At 38.3% G+C, this 17,831-nt stretch overlaps 1 protein-coding gene across 1 annotated transcript; it reads left to right on the top strand.

Moving 5' to 3' along the window:
• Positions 1 to 4,204: 4,204 nt before the first annotated feature.
• On the top strand, positions 4,205 to 16,296 carry MEPE (matrix extracellular phosphoglycoprotein). The gene is made up of 4 exons (XM_003776482.4): positions 4,205 to 4,270; positions 8,127 to 8,180; positions 9,182 to 9,274; positions 14,483 to 16,296. Exons 1-4 carry the CDS (start codon positions 4,217 to 4,219, stop codon positions 15,950 to 15,952), a joined length of 1,671 nt encoding a protein of 556 aa, XP_003776530.3. The 5' UTR covers positions 4,205 to 4,216; the 3' UTR covers positions 15,953 to 16,296.
• The last annotated feature ends 1,535 nt before the right edge of the window (positions 16,297 to 17,831 follow it).

The raw sequence follows: 17,831 nt of genomic DNA on the forward strand, positions 1-17,831 counted from the left end.
CCCCAGTGACATGTGTTTATCTACGTAATGAACCTTCACATGTACCTCCAAACCTAAATAAAAATTTTTTTAACAAGAAGACATGAGGTGAGGGAGAGGAGGAAAAGCAGCTCTGGACACTCAAAAGAGAAACTGCAGAATTTAGATATGACAAAAAAAAAAAGAGAGAGAGAGTTAGCTTGACCTAGAAAAGACACCATTTTCTCAGGTAGAACTGATGAAAGACTGTTTTGTTTGTGTTTTATGTTTTGGTTTTTGTCTATTTGGAGGGTTGAGAGAAATTGACAGTTTACACTTAAATCTTATTATATATCATTTGTATATATAATATACAACTGTTAAAAGTGTGTTTCACTGTAGGTAGTTCTTATCACAAAGTATAGGTTAAATAACTCTTACATAATTTCTTATTGATGCTTTAATATGTAGTTGTAATATCAATGACCTTTACAGGTATTATAATATTTTTATATTAAGTGGAACCTCTCAAATTATTACAACAATTATTTTGGTAGCCAGTTTGGGCAAAACAAGAGAGCAGGCAATCATACTGGTAAGGCTTATTCTAATATAGGTTTGTTACTTGTTTCATTAAGAAATTGAGTATCTTAGGAGATATACCTAATGCTAAATGACGAGTTAATGGGTGCAGCACACCAGCATGGCACATGTATACATATGTAACTAACCTGCACATTGTGCACATGTACCCTAAAACTTAAGGTATAATAATAATAAAATAAAATAAAGAAATTGAGTGTCTTAAATTGTCCATCTTATAAAATTCATGTCTAAATCCAAACTCACAATATTTTCCTCAAAACCATTTTCTTCTGCATTTTTTCCAATATGAAGAAAAAATCAAGTTTACTCTTCCAGTTGCTCAGGACAAAAACCTTGGTGTCATCCTGATTCTTGATTGTTTTCTCACAGGCCACATCTGGTACCTCAGCGAATCCTATTGCCTTTTTTCCCCAAACTTCTTCAGAATATGACCACGTCTCATCATCCCTTCTGCCGCACTCAGGTTCAAGCCTCCATCATCTCTGGCTGGGATTATTGCAGGAGCTTCCTAGCCATTCTCTCTGCCTTTTTCCTACTTCAGTCACTCCTCAATCATGCCTGTGCTTAAAACCTCCAAGGACTTTTCTTCTTACTCATAGCAATGCCAAAAGCATTGCAATGACCTACAGGTCCTATACCATCTTCCATCTAATACCCTTCTGACTTCATTTGTTGCTATTCCCTTTGCTCAGTCCCTCTAACCAAAGTGGCCTCTTCTGTGTTCCTGGAACAAGTCACAAGGCTTTTATTTCTGGGGCACTATTTTTCTTATTTCTTCTTCCCGGAACAGTCTTCCCATAGACAGTCATATGGCTGCAGGTTTATCTGAGTCTGTTCATGCTGCTACTACAGAATACCACAGACTGGGTAATTTATAAAAAACAGAAATTTATTTCACACAGTTCTGGAGGCTGGGAATTCCACAATCAAGAGGCCAGCATGTTCATTGCCTGGCGAGGGCTGTCTATCTCTTCTTCCAAGATGGCACCTTGCTACTGCATCTCCAGAGGGGACAAATGCTGTGTCTTCACACTGCAGACAAGTGGAAGGGCAAAAAGGGACTAGCTAGTTTCTTTTTGCCCTTTTATAAGGTCACTAATCCCATTCATACCAGGGTCTGCCTTCATGACTTAATCACCTTCTAAAGAGCCCGCCCATCTCTCAATAATGTCACCTTGGGGTTTAAGTTCTAACATAGGAATTTTGGAGGGACACGTACATTGAAACCATAATAAGGTCTTTACTCAAAAGCTGCCTTCTCATTGAGGCCTTCCCAGGACTTCCTATCTAAAATTTCAACCCAGTTTCCCCACCCCCAATGCTTGTTACTCCCCAACAATACTTTTTCTCCTTAGACTTAGTCTATGTCACTATCTAATCTATTTAACTCATTTATCTTATTATCTGTCTCCCTTATTGGATTCTAAGCTCCAGGAAGACAGGGATTTTTTTCTGTCTTGTTTTGTTCACTGCAGTTTCGCCAATGCCTGTCACACAGTAGGCACCTAAAACATTTTTGTTAAATGTTGCTGAATTCCACTTAGATAAAATTGACATCATAAACTTTCTACATAAAAGGATAGCAAAAATGTTTTCCATTTCTAAACTTGTTAGGTATTCAGTCAGTCCTAATTAGCAGTTCTGAAATCAATTTTGATTATCTGACAACATGATGTCCAAACTGAGGTATTTATATTTTCTGTTTATCCCACTTTCTGGAACATTTGATAGCAGCTTTCTACCACAAACACATTTTTAGATTAAAATTACTTCACCCCCTATGGTTATCTGTGGGCACTTGTAACAAATTGTTTGCTAGCGCTGAGTGAGCCAGTGCTGATTGGCCATTGGGAACTCTAACAAACTTTAAATTGCAGCAAAATGCCCAGAGACTTCTAATCCTGCAACAAGAAGCCAGGTACTCTGAAGGTGAAAGATACCAGGTAATTTGGCTTTCATGTTCTTGATAGCAAATAGCTTTATATCATAGTTGTTTACGTTTTTAAGATGCTTGCCACCCAAGTATGGTTTTATTACTTTTGAAAATCTTCTCTACTGAGCAAAACTGTGTAATATTTGGTGCTTTGTTTTATAAAATAGAAAATGTGTTACCATGCTCTAGAAATCATCAACTAAAATTGATGATTTGATAGCAACTTTCTCTTTTTTTTGTTATTAGCACTATCAAGATCCACAGTAACTCAGACTTTAATTATCCTCTATCCCTTCACTTAACAAACTACAATCAGGAAAATCTGATCTTATTCATACTTTGAAACCTCATCTGTGTTGATATTTCTACTGATGAGCATTAAATCATTTCATAAATTACTTACGTTGTCTTGATCTATAAAATGCTTGGAAGGGTAAACTATAGTTAGAATTCAGATCCTTCTAATTGCATTAATTTAGAAAAACACAGCCTAGGATTTTAGAATATATTTAATAGTTATATTTATTTCTCCAAATACCGGCTTTTCCTTGAGATGTTTAAAGATTGCAAGAATATTTCGATTATTTTTTCCCATAAAAACACGTTTTTCTTCAAGAAATCTCAGAGTGGTATAAATATATTGTTTTCACAATATAATAATAAGATCAATAGTCCAAAGACATGTTGACTTTTTTTCCAATGTAATGGCTACTTAAGTGAGCTCACTAGTTAATTCCTGTTGGTATATTTACCAAAATATAAACAAATACCTTTATTTGTAACTAAATGTTAGTATTTTGAACATCATTTTGTTGAGCCCAATATAAAATATGATCTGCCTTGAAGTCAACTGCACATGGATTTTTCTGTAATAAGATAAAAGAATAGAAAGTTATTTAAGGTGGCAGAGAGTCTTGATTAAGAAAACTGGGTCTAGAGCCACATTGCCTGGATACTAATCCCAGTTCTGCCCCTTAATATTTGTGAATTCTAAGACAAGTTATTTGATCTTTTTGTGTCTATTTCCTAATCTATACAACAGGCATAGTAATGCCACCTAACTTGTAGGGTTGTTGTGAGGCTCAAATAATTGAATGCATGCAAAATTCTTCGGCCCAGTGCTTGGCTCATTTTAGTATTCAATAAATGTTAGCTATTAATGTCAGTGTTGCAAAAATTAGTTCACTCTCCAGCCCATGGATGGCTACTAATTCAGACACATTGCTAATGAACATGAGACACAGATTAGGGCACCAGCCCGGAGGCAGATAATCTTTCCTCACAGTGCAGTCTGCTACCCTGACAGACTTAGAGTGTGTTACGAGCCGCTACATCAACTTAATGTCATTTTGAACTACACAAGTAATTAAACAATCTCTTTCTAAAGACAAGAGGAAGAAGAGCTGATGATAGAGCAAATACATGTGTCTATAAAATATATTTCTACCGACTGAATGTACTGTTTTAATGATATTGAATAATTTTCATTTTCACATTGGAATAACTAGACATATGAAAGCTCTTAGATTAAAATGTCCACACTCAGGTATAAGTAAATTATACATAGTCTATACACACACATAAACAAAGGGATATGAACTGCCAAGGGGAAGGGTGTTTATATATTCCTATGTGTTTTATCTCTTCTTATGGCTGCAGTTTATAACTGGCAATGCTTTGCAGTAAGATGTTGCTGTCTTTTCACAGAGATTCTCAAAGATGCGAGTTTTTTGTGTGGGACTACTCCTTTTCAGTGTGACCTGGGCAGCACCAGTAAGTATTTACAAATTCAATTATATTTCAGATAATCTCTTGCACTTTTCAATTGTTTTTCTTTCAAGCAACGTCTATTTAAATTAGTAGCATCTACCTAATTCAGTTGTTTTAAAAACAACCAAGCAAACAGAAAGCATCCAGCACTTAACACCCTTAACCAAGGAGGTTCTCAATAAACATGTGCTGAATTATGAGATCTCACAATGTTGCCTTTTAAGGAACACCAAAAACAGTTTTTTTGAGAAAACCAAGAGGCAGCCACAGCATTTCAGATCAGCTGATACTAATGAGTGATACTCAAAGACTCAAATTATAACATGGCAAAATAATCTTTTAATATTTTCCTGAAAACTTAAAGAATTTGACATGAATGTTTTAAAGCTAACCAGCTAGATTTAGTAAATAGATAAAAATGCAAAGAGACAAGAACTCTTCTGTATTTCTTGCAACACCCCAATACTGTGGGATCCTACTTGTGATTTTCTCTTCATCAGTGAGGCTAGAGGGGGAACGTAGTACCCCCAAGCTTAACCCAAATCAAACTCCTACTTCCTTGTGTGTCTTTTCTTCCCTCTGACTCACCCAGTTGAATATTCAGGATGTGACCAAATTATCTCATGAAGATGCTGAGTGTTAGTTATTTTCTGCAATGCAGACACAGTGCTAATTAGATAATGTCTGAGCAGCATCCTAACTTATCAGAATAACGTTTTTGGTTGGAGAACCATGGAAACAAACAGTCATCCCATTGCCAATCATACTTATATATAGGTCCTGAGTGAGTGGGTGACTGGTAGGTTAACCAGGCTGATGAGGATGATCAGGGAAGCAGAGGGCTTCATGGAGGGCAGTGGAAGTTGGGGAAATGTGTTCCCTTCTCCGCACACACTCTGTGCAACAAGGGTGTGCAGTACAGTCCTGTGGGGGCTGTACTGCTCACAACACACATTTGCGAGACCCCATGCACAGACCTCACTCAATCAAGGAAGGCCTGGAGGCTCAGGTGCCTCTCCCACCTCTCACGGTGGAAGAATGAGTCTTGCTGACCCGGCTCAAGTCAGCCAGCTGAAGGTTTTATTTTGAGCAACGTATTCCAAGAAACAGCTGGAGTGGGGCTTTCTCATCATTTTCCAGTAAATGTGCTATGTCAACATCGATTCAGTGACCACTGATCAGAAGAGGATGCCAGCTTTCCTCCCCGGAGGCAGACAATGCCATCTCCATTACAGGGCCACATTCAAGCCCAAGACATCTGCCTGGGGGTGTAGGGGGGAGAAGGGAGGGATGCATATTTCAAATGAAAGCAGCTCAGCAAGGATGCAGAGGCAACATTTGTAACTGTGAATCATTAAATATGATTTTTTTTCCAGGTATATAGATGCCATTTTAGTAATTACCTAAATTTTTAAATGATAGATTGGTGGCTTAAGAAATTAGTATATACTCAGCCACTTGCATACGTCTTAGAATTATAAGCCAAATTCTAAATGATTTTTAAAAGGAAGAAAATGAATGTTTATTAGGCTATGCAATTCAGTTAATATTCATCAAGATGCAGTTAGACTAGAAAGACTCCGTTATAAGTCACAATAAATCAAAACTGTACCGAGGTACTCTATATTGTTAAGTATGTTTCTAATCCATATGTGTGTGTGTGTTCTGTAAGAAGATCCCTGACACCCCATACTATCATTTCTTTCTTTTGCTTACTATCTCCCCATCTCATTTTTATGCTTTCTTTTTCCTATAGTCCAATTTCTAGAACTGTTTGCCCTGTTTTTATATTTTTGAAGAGTGATATAATGGTCCAAATTTATATTCACACGATCATATAAGAATCAACATAAGAAATACAATAAAGGATAAAACTATAAAATATGCCTTGAAGATAATTAATATAAAGTTTAGGAACATTTCCTCTTATTACTAAATGCTTTTTCATATTTAATCATTTAAAAATTTATTATTTTAACCCTGGGACTTTGAGGCAGAAGATTTAAATTAAAATATCTTCTCTACTTCTACTGCAACTACCAACTATGAGTGTAGGCACTTCTGTTTCTTCTACTGCTCATCTTATAAGGGTTACTTTGGGACTCATATGAGATTATAAGTACAAAAGCAGTTTACAAACTATAAAGTGTCCTATAAATAGAAGGTGTTATTGATAAACTATTGTTATTTTCTAGAATGGAATGGATTATTAGGCAGCTATGCCTTGGAGTCCAGCCATGGAGGTGCTTTCTAAACTTCTGAGTTTTATATTTTGAAGATGATTTTATCTGCCAGAGTCCAGTCCAGAAAACAAAATCCACTACAGGAAGCTCAGTAGAGGGACTTTCTAAGGGAAACTAGCTATAAAGTATAAGGAAGAAAAGAAAAGCCAACCAGGGGTGGTGAGACCACCCAAGGATCGAAGCTACTACCAGCCTTAGGGCTGGAAGGAAAAACAAAGATGCTGCTCCTAGGCCCCTGGGTGGGGCAACTAGGACCACAAAGGAGATGTACCTAACTCTAGAGGTGCAGCCCCAAACAGAGAGAGCAGAGAAGGACATACCCTGGCTTCTCTCTCCTTCCACCTTCCAGTCTCATGCCAGGCCTCCTTCACCCAAATCCAGTCTGAATACAGAGGGCAAATGAGCTTGGGAAATGAAGGAATCAGTTCAGACTGAGCTGGAGATACAAAGGAGCTGAGAGCAAGCAGGGGCATTCCCAATATCTTAGCGCAAGCAACAACCTGTCTGTGTTAAACAAAATATAGAAGCTTAATGCTTCTTCAGGAAGAACACTTTCCAGGTAAATAGGACAGCTGGCCTAGGTGGCCCTCTTTCTGTTTACCTCTTTATTCAATCTTTCCCTTAAGGGGTTCTCTCTTTTATATGATTGATCCACCATGATGCCTGCTTCCACTGTAGCACGCTCATTCAAACACGGCCCAGTCCGCCCATTGGTTCCCAGTGCCACATCTGAGATAGGCTAGGAGTTTCTGAAAGAAAGAGGTAAATGAAAAATACTGAGAATTAAAGAACTGTTACATCTATTCCTTTAATAGAACAGTTGCTCTCAGATTTTAGGGTCTCTGTTCTATGTGCTTTCCTGTGGTATGCAAACTTCAGCCCAAAGGACTGGGACAAACTGCCGGGGTCTGTTCTTTCTTCATTTCTGCCCTTTTTGCGCTTCAATAGCTACCCCTCATGCTACGCTACCCTCAAGAAATTTTGACACTTTGTGTCAAACCAAGAAACAGAATTTATCCTAATCTGCTGGCCACCTCCATTTTTCCTTCTCAGAATGTAACATCTGGCAGCAATAAGGTTTTATCCTTAATTGTGATCCTACCATTCACATGAACGGCTATGGTTTGACTCTCCCTGGGCCATCAGCAGCATCATATCTTAATTCAATATTACAATTACTCGACTTAGACAATTAATGCACACATGTAATTTAAATCGTCAAACTCTGATTTTAGTTCACTTATATTTAACAACTCCCAGTTTGCCAGTGAAAACTTCTTTTTCAGTGGATTCTGATGGCAGCCAAGCCCCTTCATCTGGGGTGCCATCCCTCCCTACTTCCCCACCACACCCACTTATCGGTTGTCTGAGCTTGAATCCAGTTCTGTAGTGGAGACGGCACTGTCTCCCTCTGGGGGCAGAAAGCCGGCACTGTCTTTTGTAATATTGAAACAAATATTAACGCGATGAGTGTGTCAATCTTCTTTTGGTTAGAATGATTTTCCACATTGAATAATACAACCCAGTGAGGGAAAAACAAATGAAACGTTTATTTGAAGAAGTTAATGAAATAGAATGTTCTAGTGGGTGAAGTTTTGTTTCTTGTTTCCTTTCAGACATTTCAACCACAGACTGAGAAAACTAAGCAAAGCTGTGTGGAAGAGCAGAGGGTAAACAGAATTCGTCTTTTCAAATAACTCTATTTCAGCTCTGTAAAGAAAAAGTCAGTAAGAGAAAAGTGTAACTGTCAAAATAGTCTTGGGCACTTTGAATGGAAGTGAAAAATTATACAACATAATGTTGGCACTTTCTAGTCAATCAGGTATTGTAACTCACACACCATGTGTGACAGAAAAGAGGAAACCATTGTGAATAGAGATTTATTTCTCTCCAATATGATTTCTTCCTTCAAATGAAACAATGCTTTGCCAGGCAACCTTCATGGGGCTAAGTGAGTAAGAATTTGGGAACATTGCTACTAGCAAACAATATTTTCCCACACATGTACCTGACAAACACTTTGCTCTCAGAATGATAAACAAGGGAGTAAAGGGGAAGGTGGCTATCAGATCTGAATGGGGAATTCCATGTCCATGGAGTCAGCTTTCCATATGCATCCAGTTAAACGAATCCTCCCTGCTTTGCATGCCACCAAATTGCAGCTTGCTTCTGCCTATCACAGAAAATTACGTTCTAAGAACTAACAATCTTCTGTACTTCATCTCAGCTGAAAATTACAAAGGCCAACATTGCCAGCTTAAAAGCCTGAATGTTCATGCTGTGAGTTTTGCCAATTAGACATCAGACATGAATATTGTAAATCCTGCCTTTCTCCTGGTCCTCTCACCCCCTCCCACCTGAAAATATTTCCACATGCTCCATTTCCATAGACATTTGGTAATAAAATCGATCCACCCTAGGACAGAAAGCAGTTGACAGGCCCTTAGGGAAAACAGATTGAGAGTTACGTAGAAAAGAGAGAAGGAACAAGTTGCTGTCTTCGGGAGCTGGCTAACACACACCCTCCTGTGGTTATAAGAAGTACTACCATTTGTCAGAGGTGGAATTCAACTTCACCCAAGTTTTAAAGTTTCTTATATTATTACAAAGAGCCCAAAAACTTCTTTGTAAGAGATAAAACGTGCCTCAATATAATGTTGTGTTTTTGTAGATAACATACAAGGGTCACCATGAGAAACATGGGCATTACGTTTTTAAGTGTGTTTACATGTCACCTGGGAAGAAAAATCAAACTGATGTAAAGGTAAGCTGAATCTCTGAATAACCATTCTTAGCATGACTAAACCCTGGACTAGCCCTAGAGGAAAATGTAGGGGAGGCGAAGTTTACTTTTGCTTGCTCTGGGGTTTCTGTCTTATGGCTGGCACTTTTGTCCCTTCCCTCACTCCCCAGGCTCCTCAAGCCTCTCTACTACAAAACTCTGGGTCCCAGAATCTTCCTGATCCCCGTTCCATGCCTTGGCCCACATCTCGCTCTGCTTCAGGACCTGTGGCTGCAGGTGTGATACTCATGGACCCCAGGTGCCCATGGACTGCTGTGTTACTGCTTCTGAGTAACATTTGGTGTTTTTAAAGGAAGTTTTCTTGACATTTTCTACCATATGCTCTGATGGTGGGGATCTCAGCAGGGGACGGCTAAGAGGAGAAACCATTTTGGCCTAATGAGTGACACATTTTACCGTCTCTTAAATTCATTCCATGGATAACTCCATCTGTGTTGGGTTGCTCAGAAGTAAAAGAATGAGGCCCTTGTCACTACAATGACAATAATTCTTTTCACTCAGTCCCTTCTTGTAGATTCATCGGCCAAAGGGCTGGAAATAGCTTGAAATGCCATCAGCAAAAGGGCTATTTACTTTTTCCAAATCTGGTTTTATTTCCCGTGGAAGTAACAGTTTCCCTTCAGAATGTTATTTTCTTCTGTCATCGATATCCTTTAGATGACATCTCTAAGATTACACCTAACTGTAAATAAGTTAAACATATCCATTTGACAAATATATGTGGAGTTCTTAACTGGTGTGTAAGACACTATACGAGATAAAATGATGGAGAAAACAAAGTCTTTCTCTCCAGGATCTTAGAGTTAGAAAAGAAACAAAAGGCACTTACAAAAATTATTGTAAAACAAGACAGAATGTGGGAGGTACTATGTGAGTAGTACCCAGAAGAAAAAAAAGATCATGCTTTAAGGGCTTGGAGTAGAAAGAAATTAGTTCCTGGCCTCTGGTGTTCATAATGGAAATAACTGCGCTGGACCATGGAGGATGAGTAGGATTTGAGCAAACAGAAGTGAGTGGGTGAGGCCGTTCTCCATGAAAAAACTCATAGGAACCAAAGCATGGAGACAGAAAAGCAGAGCATAGGAAAGCAGCCAGCCAACTTGTACATAGACCATCGAACAGTCAGAAATCATTTAACACAAGCAAATGTAAGAAAAGTTTTTTTCTATTTTTTGATATTTTCTTCAATGCAAAAATAGCCATCATATACCACAGGTTAAAAGTTGTTTCATGTTTTCATTTATAAAATTATTCTACTCAGTCTTCTAATAAAATGCACACAATGCATTAGTGTACATGTTACTTTTTTAAAAGCAGAGAAGCACCAAAAATAAAACATAACTTCCCACTTCAGACAAGGGAGAGAAAAAATTAGGAAGAGATTATTATAATCTACTGAGTTTAGATTTAGTGTTTAACTCAAAAGGTTATCTTAGTAATGAGTAAACAAACAACAATGAACTTGATTGCAAACGAAAACAAATGTCCAAGTAAAACTTTCCAAGACTCAATTACTCAAGTCAAATATTTAAAATACTTTTTATTTAGTGATATACTACAAAGTTTATTTCTATTTTTTTCTTATGGCAAAATCTTATTTCAGAATATACCCACCAATATTAAAAAATTAATGAACAATAATGCCATAACTTTTACAAATAAGTAATTTCAAATTATATTTTACAAATATTACACATTGGCACTTTTGCAGACCATATATTAGCCAGCTTCTTAAAAGTAGAGGGCACTTCTAAAAGCCATTTTTATTTTGAGATTCAAATGTGAGCTGATTCAACAATTTCCCCACTACTTCCAACAGTTAATAAGATACATGTATAAAAGCAGACAGTCCTCTAAGCAGAACAGTACTTCTGTTTGGGAGTGAAAAAAGAGAGAGAGTCCAATCAAAATCTATTTCAGATAACATCCCATCGATGGCTACAAGCTTACAGAACACACAGCTAGCCCAAGGGTGACACTTGGGCAATACAAGAGCAGGGGGGTCCAGAGTTTGTCCATCTTCATCTGCCTCTACAACCAATATTAGAGAAGTACAGAGACTGGGAAAAGAGTTGTGCATCCAGTAATTACATGACTATCATTAATATTACCTAGGAAAGAAACTATCATTCATTAAAGGGCTATGCCCAGTTCTGCATGCTTTACATGCATTATTTAATAAAAATCATTTAATTCTCCCCAAAATACTGAAAGGTAGATATCATTTTTATTTTACAGCTAAAAAAGCTAAGGCTCAGAGAAGTAAAATAATGCTCCCAAGATCACACAGCCCATAAACGGCAGTGAGGCAACTGATTCTAACGCATGTGCTCTTTCCATAGCACAGCTACTCTCGTGAGCACTGGACTGAGGGATTAAGAAAGACTATTTGGCAATTCCTGCCTACTGTTTCACTCGACATATTCCCTATGATCCTGGCTTCCCTGCGTTTGGTTTTTCTATTTTCTTTGCTACCTTCCCTACACACTTGACCAAATACTATGAGCTTCTGGCTGCATGCTCTTTTTCTCTCCATCAGGGAGCTCTCGTGTATTCTGACATCTTTAATGAACACATCTAAGACGTCCACATGCTTGACAAGAGCCAACAAATTGAAGTGGTGGTCAAAAAGCACAAAATTGAGCTGTATTAGTAAAAATAGGGCTGTGGTCAAGGCAAGGAAGTGGATGAATGCACCGTGCTTGGGGCTGATCAGGCCACATCAGAGTCAAGGTCTGATTTGGGACCCCACAAACAAAAGAGAATTCATAATCAGGTGATGGGTCTGAACGTAGTCACCTAACACAAGAGAACTGTAGTGTCAACCTGGAGAAGAGAAAGCAGCCAGCGAGTTCGAAGGAAAACAAAACTTTTTCGAATGTTGGGAGGGTTTCATAGGAAGGAGGAAATAACCTTATTAGGTGTTGCATCAGCAAAAATGGATACTAGTTTCAGGTTAAAAATTATTGAAAAAATTACAACTATGTATAAGTGAAACAATAGGATCTGAAAAGTAATAAACAATTAGCGTGTAAGATGCTCAAGGAAAGAAGAGTTGACCATGAGCTATGAAAACTGGGAAGGACTTGTATTGGGACACACCAAGAGCCTGTGATACCCAATTCTCTATCTCTAACTGTATATTGCTTTTTGAGCTCAGGTTCTATATTCCCTTAACATCAATATGTCTAACATTAAAGTCCTTGTCTTTTTCACCCTATCTTCATTTTTACATGTTAACATTCCTGTCCATTTTAGTTATTAAGGCTTTTTCTGCTTGGGCACCAGAAGAAGGGGTTTTTTTCTTTGTAATGTTTTTCTTTGGCGTAATCCTAATCCAAGTGATTACATCTCATTACTGGATACTGCAAAAGCCTCCTACATGTTCTTTCTTACCACTGTTCCTCCTAAATCCTTAATTTTTATTTTGTTAATCTCCTGTGAACTTTCACTAGCTCTTCATACTCCACAAAATAAAACCAAATTCTTCACCCTGGCATTCCATTTTCTACAAGTCTCCGGCACTCTGTTTGTCTGTGCAGGCCTAATTGGATATGATGTCTCTGCCTCACAGACCTACCCCCACCCTCCATACCCCTCAGGATCACTGCCTTTGCCAATAAATATCACCAGATATTGCTTAGAACATGTAGCACCCACCCTAATTTCTTCCATGTTCCAATCTCTCAATAAATATCTCTTCTGTTGATTTCATATTACTCATCAATTCAAAGGCCTATGTAGGGATGTTGTATATTCCAGCTCATCCTGCAATTTGGGGATGAAAAGAAAAAATGACATTTAGTCTGTCTGTAATTGTTCTCTTGCTCAAGAGCTCCTCATGGAGGGGCAAGGGAATGTGCAGAAATTAAATTCAATCTGTTTAAACTTAAGGTTATCTAATAGCTAAAATAGTTATTTAAATAAATCAGTCTCTTTTAGTTAAAAATGCTCAGATCCTCACTCCCCCTCCTTCTCCCTCTAAGACGGCATCCAGCTGTGGCTTACACCATCCACTACATACCATGCACCAAATGGACAAACATGGCTTACACCATAGTGAAGAGGAAGACTTGGAATCTTCAGACATGCACGGAATAATGTTGCCTAACCACTTGAATGCTTCTTGCCCTGCTTCATTCTAAAATGAAGTTGTTGGCTACCATAGCTTAGGATTCACTTAGTATAGTCTTGACTGGGGCCATGGTGACTCAGCCTCTCTTAGCTCCCATGGGCAATTTAGACTTCTCTCTGTTTGAGTATGACTCACATTTGTCCCTAGTATGTACTCCATCTACACTGCTCCTTTTAGAGCCACTTCACTTCCTCTATGGCAACACTCTCTGGAAACTTCCAGACCAGATGCTCAGACACTTCTATATTTAGCCTATGCTACAGAGAAATAGCAAGTGGCATAGGGTATAGTCAATCTCAGCTCTTTCTTCCTGACCACATTGTTCTGCCAAACTTACTGAAAGTTGGCTGCACCCAAGAGTGATAAAACCCAGGATATGAAGCAGCATCTTTACAGATCCTGCCCCTTCCCCCACCAAAAAAAAAGAATGAATTGAAATATAGATATAAATACTTTACTCTCCTCCTCTGCTTTCTCTTTTTCATCCCATTATTCTCCCAGGGACTTTTCTTTTAAATGTCAGAAGACTCTTCTATTTGCAGATTTTCCATTTAAAAAAGAAGCAAGAAAGAAAGGAAAGAAAAAGAAAATACTCCTTTAGGCAGATGAATACCTCTGATGATCAGAATGAAGGAGAGAAAAGAGAAAGAGAGAGAGAGAGAGAACTAATTTTAATATATGAAATCCATTTTACTTGCAATGACTCACTATTCCCACTATGTAGGTTTATTCATATTATGTCTCAGTTGTGTCCTGTTTCCAAACAATTGAATATGCCACTTATTCTTAAAATATTCTCACAATTTCCCTTCTGCATATTTGAATAGTACCCATTTTTCAAGCCTAGTTCATTCTTCTTTCTCCATGAAACCTGATTTGACCATTCTAGAATGACCTCTACCAGTAAACCTCTATTGAGTTAATAGATCCTTTTTATTAAATATCTGGTGGATGGTTTTTATATTGCCTAAGAATTATTATATTTTAAAAATTTTACATAAAATAATCACTTCGTATTGAAAATTGTATTTTAGCAGGAAGAAAAAAACAAAGACAATACTGGTTTTCACCATTTGGGAAAGAGAATAAATCAAGAGCTATCACCTAAAGAAAATATTGTCCAGGAAAGAAAGAAAGATTTGTCCCTTTCTGAAGTCAGTGAGAATAAGGGAAGTAGTAAATCTCAAAATTATTTCACAAATAGACAGAGACTGAATAAAGAATATAGTATCAGTAACAAAGAGAATACTCACAATGGCCTGAGGATGTCAATTTATACTAAGTCAACTGGGAATAAAGGGTTTGAGGATGGAGATGATGCTATCAGCAAACTACATGACCAAGAAGAATATGGCGCAGCTCTCATCAGAAATAACATGCAACATATAATGGGGCCAGTGACTGCGATTAAACTCCTGGAGGAAGAAAACAAAGAGAACACACCTAGGAATGTTCTAAACAAAATTCCAGCAAGTATGAATTATGCTAAAGCACACTCGAAGGATAAAAAGAAGCCTCAAAGAGATTCCCAAGCCCAGAAAAGTCCAGTAAAAAGCAAAAGCACCCATCGTATTCAACACAACATTGACTACCTAAAACATCTCTCAAAAGTCAAAAAAATCCCCAGTGATTTTGAAGGCAGTGGTTATACAGATCTTCAAGAGAGAGGGGACAATGATATATCTCCTTTCAGTGGGGATGGCCAACCTTTTAAGGACATTCCTGGTAAAGGAGAAGCTACTGGTCCTGACCTAGAAGGCAAAGATATTCAAACAGGGTTTGCAGGCCCAAGTGAAGCTGAGAGCACTCATCTTGACACAAAAAAGCCAGGTTATAATGAGATCCCAAAGAGAGAAGAAAATGGTGGAAATACCATTGGAACTAGGGATGAAACTGTGAAAGAGGTAGATGCTGTTGATGTCAGCCTTGTAGAGGGCAGCAACGATATCATGGGTAGTACCAATTTTAAGGAGCTGCCTGGAAGAGAAGGAAACAGAGTGGATGCTGGCAGCCAAAATGCTCACCAAGGGAAGGTTGAGTTTCATTACCCTCCTGCACCCTCAAAAGAGAAAAGAAAAGAAGGCAGTAGTGATGCAACTGAAAGTACCAACTATAATGAAATTCCTAGAAATGGCAAAGGCAGTACCAGAAAGGTTGTAGATCATTCTAATAGGAACCAAGCAACCTTAAATGAAAAACAAAGGTTTCCTAGTAAGGGCAAAAGTCAGGGCCTGCCCATTCCTTCTCGTGGTCTTGATAATGAAATCAAAACGGAAATGGATTCCTTTAATGGCCCCAGTCATGAGAATATAATAACACACAGCAGAAAATATCATTATGTACCCCATAGACAAAATAATTCTACAAGGAATAAGGGTATGCCACACGGGAAAGGCTCCTGGGGTAGACAATCCCATTCCAACAGGAGGTTTAGTTCCCGTAGAAGGGATGACAGTAGTGAGTCATCTGACAGTGGCAGTTCAAGTGAGAGCGATGGTGACTAGTCCACCAGGAGCTCCCAGCGGGGTGACGGTCTGAAGACCTCATCACCTGTGAGTTGATATAGAGGAGAGCCACCTGACAGCTGACCAGGTGAAGAGAGGATAGAGTGAAGAACTGAGTGAGCCAAGAATCCTGGTCTCCTTGGGGGAATTTTTGCTATCTTAATAGTCACAGTATAAAATTCTATTAAAGCTATAATGTTTTTAAGCAAAAAAAATCATTACAGATTTATGAAATAGGTAACATTTGAGTAGGTGTCATTTAAAAATAGTTGGTGAATGTCACAAATGCCTTCTATGTTGTTTGCTCTGTAGACATGAAAATAAACAATATCTCTCGATGATAATTTGTATTAAGTAATCTATAAGAAACTATTGTCTGTGGTGCTTCATTTCAGAGGGAACAAGCTTAGTTCTGCCTCCAGCACAGGGAGTGCCTATGAAATTGATCCACTGGGGAAATCTCAGCTGTGCTCCTCCACCCTCTCTGCTTGAGCCAGCCTTTCCTTTCACCTCTGACCTCCCTCTGTGCTGATAGAGATCCTACTTCCTACCTTCTTCCACTCTTTCCTCTGTTGCACATGTTGCACATATTCTACGGCAAATATTAGCTCCTGAAACAAATCTCCATGTTATCATTTTTCTTGGTTCTACCTCCTTCCAGACAAAGAGGACTGTAAGGTAGAGCGAGGGCAAGAGGGAGAATTTGAGGAGAAACACAAATGCAAAGCCAAGACAAAAACTTAGTTTGAGAAATATCATTCACTGGCTGATCCCAAATCATTTCCAGACTATTTCTTTCTCTTGTCTTTCAGTGTAGAGGTTTTTCCAGCTAATAATGGCTTTGTGACACTGTTCTGGAAACTAGCCCTAAGTCTCGGTTAGGGAAGGGGGAAGAGCTCTGGAAAGATTTTGCCTCTCCTGATAAGAAGAACTTATATAGCTGGTATACCACCCTTTCTCCTTTCTTGCCCTTTTCTTGGCTTGACATGAACCTGAAGCCTGGAGGAGCAGTCATGTTGTGGCTATGAAGGAAAGGACAAAATAGTCCTAGAGGAGCCACTGAACCAGCTCCATCATCAGCTTCCTGCCTCCAGAATCTTCGTCCTGTGAGAAAAATAATGCTCTTTTTAAGCGACTATTTGGAATTTTTGTTGCTGCTGTTATTGGTGGGTGAATTGAATTTGTAATTGATATACCTCTCCATTCTTGACATTCCTCCAAATGAGGAAGGTCAAGAGAACAAAAGAAAGAGGTAGAGAATAGAGAAAGAAAAGTGCACACATTTTCTCTTTAATATGTAAGTTCCCAAACAACAGAAATCATGACTGAGACAGTCTGGACAGCACCTAGATTATTGAGTTGAATAATGTATGTAGCACAGTCAAGTCAATGTCAGTATATTATGGCACCTTCAAAAAATCTAAACTCCCACATTGGGTAGATAGAGGGTGCTTCATTTACTAAATGAAAGTGGCAATATAAGCTATTGAATAAATCAGACTCTCAACATACACAAATAGTAATGGCTAACACGATTTGCATAGTTACCATGAGCCATGCTCTGTGAAGTCCTTTTATCTATACAGCTACTCCATAATATGGGTACCATTATTACCCCCATTTACAGATGAAGAAACAGACACAGATCTGTAAGTATTTGCTAGTTAGCTAGGATTTATACCCAAGGAGTCTTGTTCCAGAGTCTTTACTCTTAAACAGTCACTAAACTGCCATATATTGCAAAGATGAATGTACGTAATATACACATACATATATGACTGTGTGTATATATAGATATATATGTATACACACGTGTACATAGTGTGTGTATATTTATCCACATAATATGAATATATGTGAGTATATGTGTGTTCATGAG

The sequence above is a fragment of the Pongo abelii genome, chromosome 3 (assembly GCF_028885655.2).
Source record: "Pongo abelii isolate AG06213 chromosome 3, NHGRI_mPonAbe1-v2.0_pri, whole genome shotgun sequence".
Lineage (NCBI taxonomy): Eukaryota > Metazoa > Chordata > Mammalia > Primates > Hominidae > Pongo > Pongo abelii.

What these genes read in the sequence shown, in the direction of transcription:
- MEPE (XM_003776482.4), top strand. Translation starts at nt 4,217, where the DNA reads ATGCGAGTTTTTTGTGTGGGACTACTCCTTTTCAGTGTGACCTGGGCA. An exon ending in GTGTGACCTGGGCAGCACCA is followed by an intron (nt 4,271 to 8,126) that starts GTAAGTATTTAC and finishes GTTTCCTTTCAG; the next exon opens with ACATTTCAACCACAGACTGA. An exon ending in GCTGTGTGGAAGAGCAGAGG is followed by an intron (nt 8,181 to 9,181) that starts GTAAACAGAATT and finishes GTGTTTTTGTAG; the next exon opens with ATAACATACAAGGGTCACCA.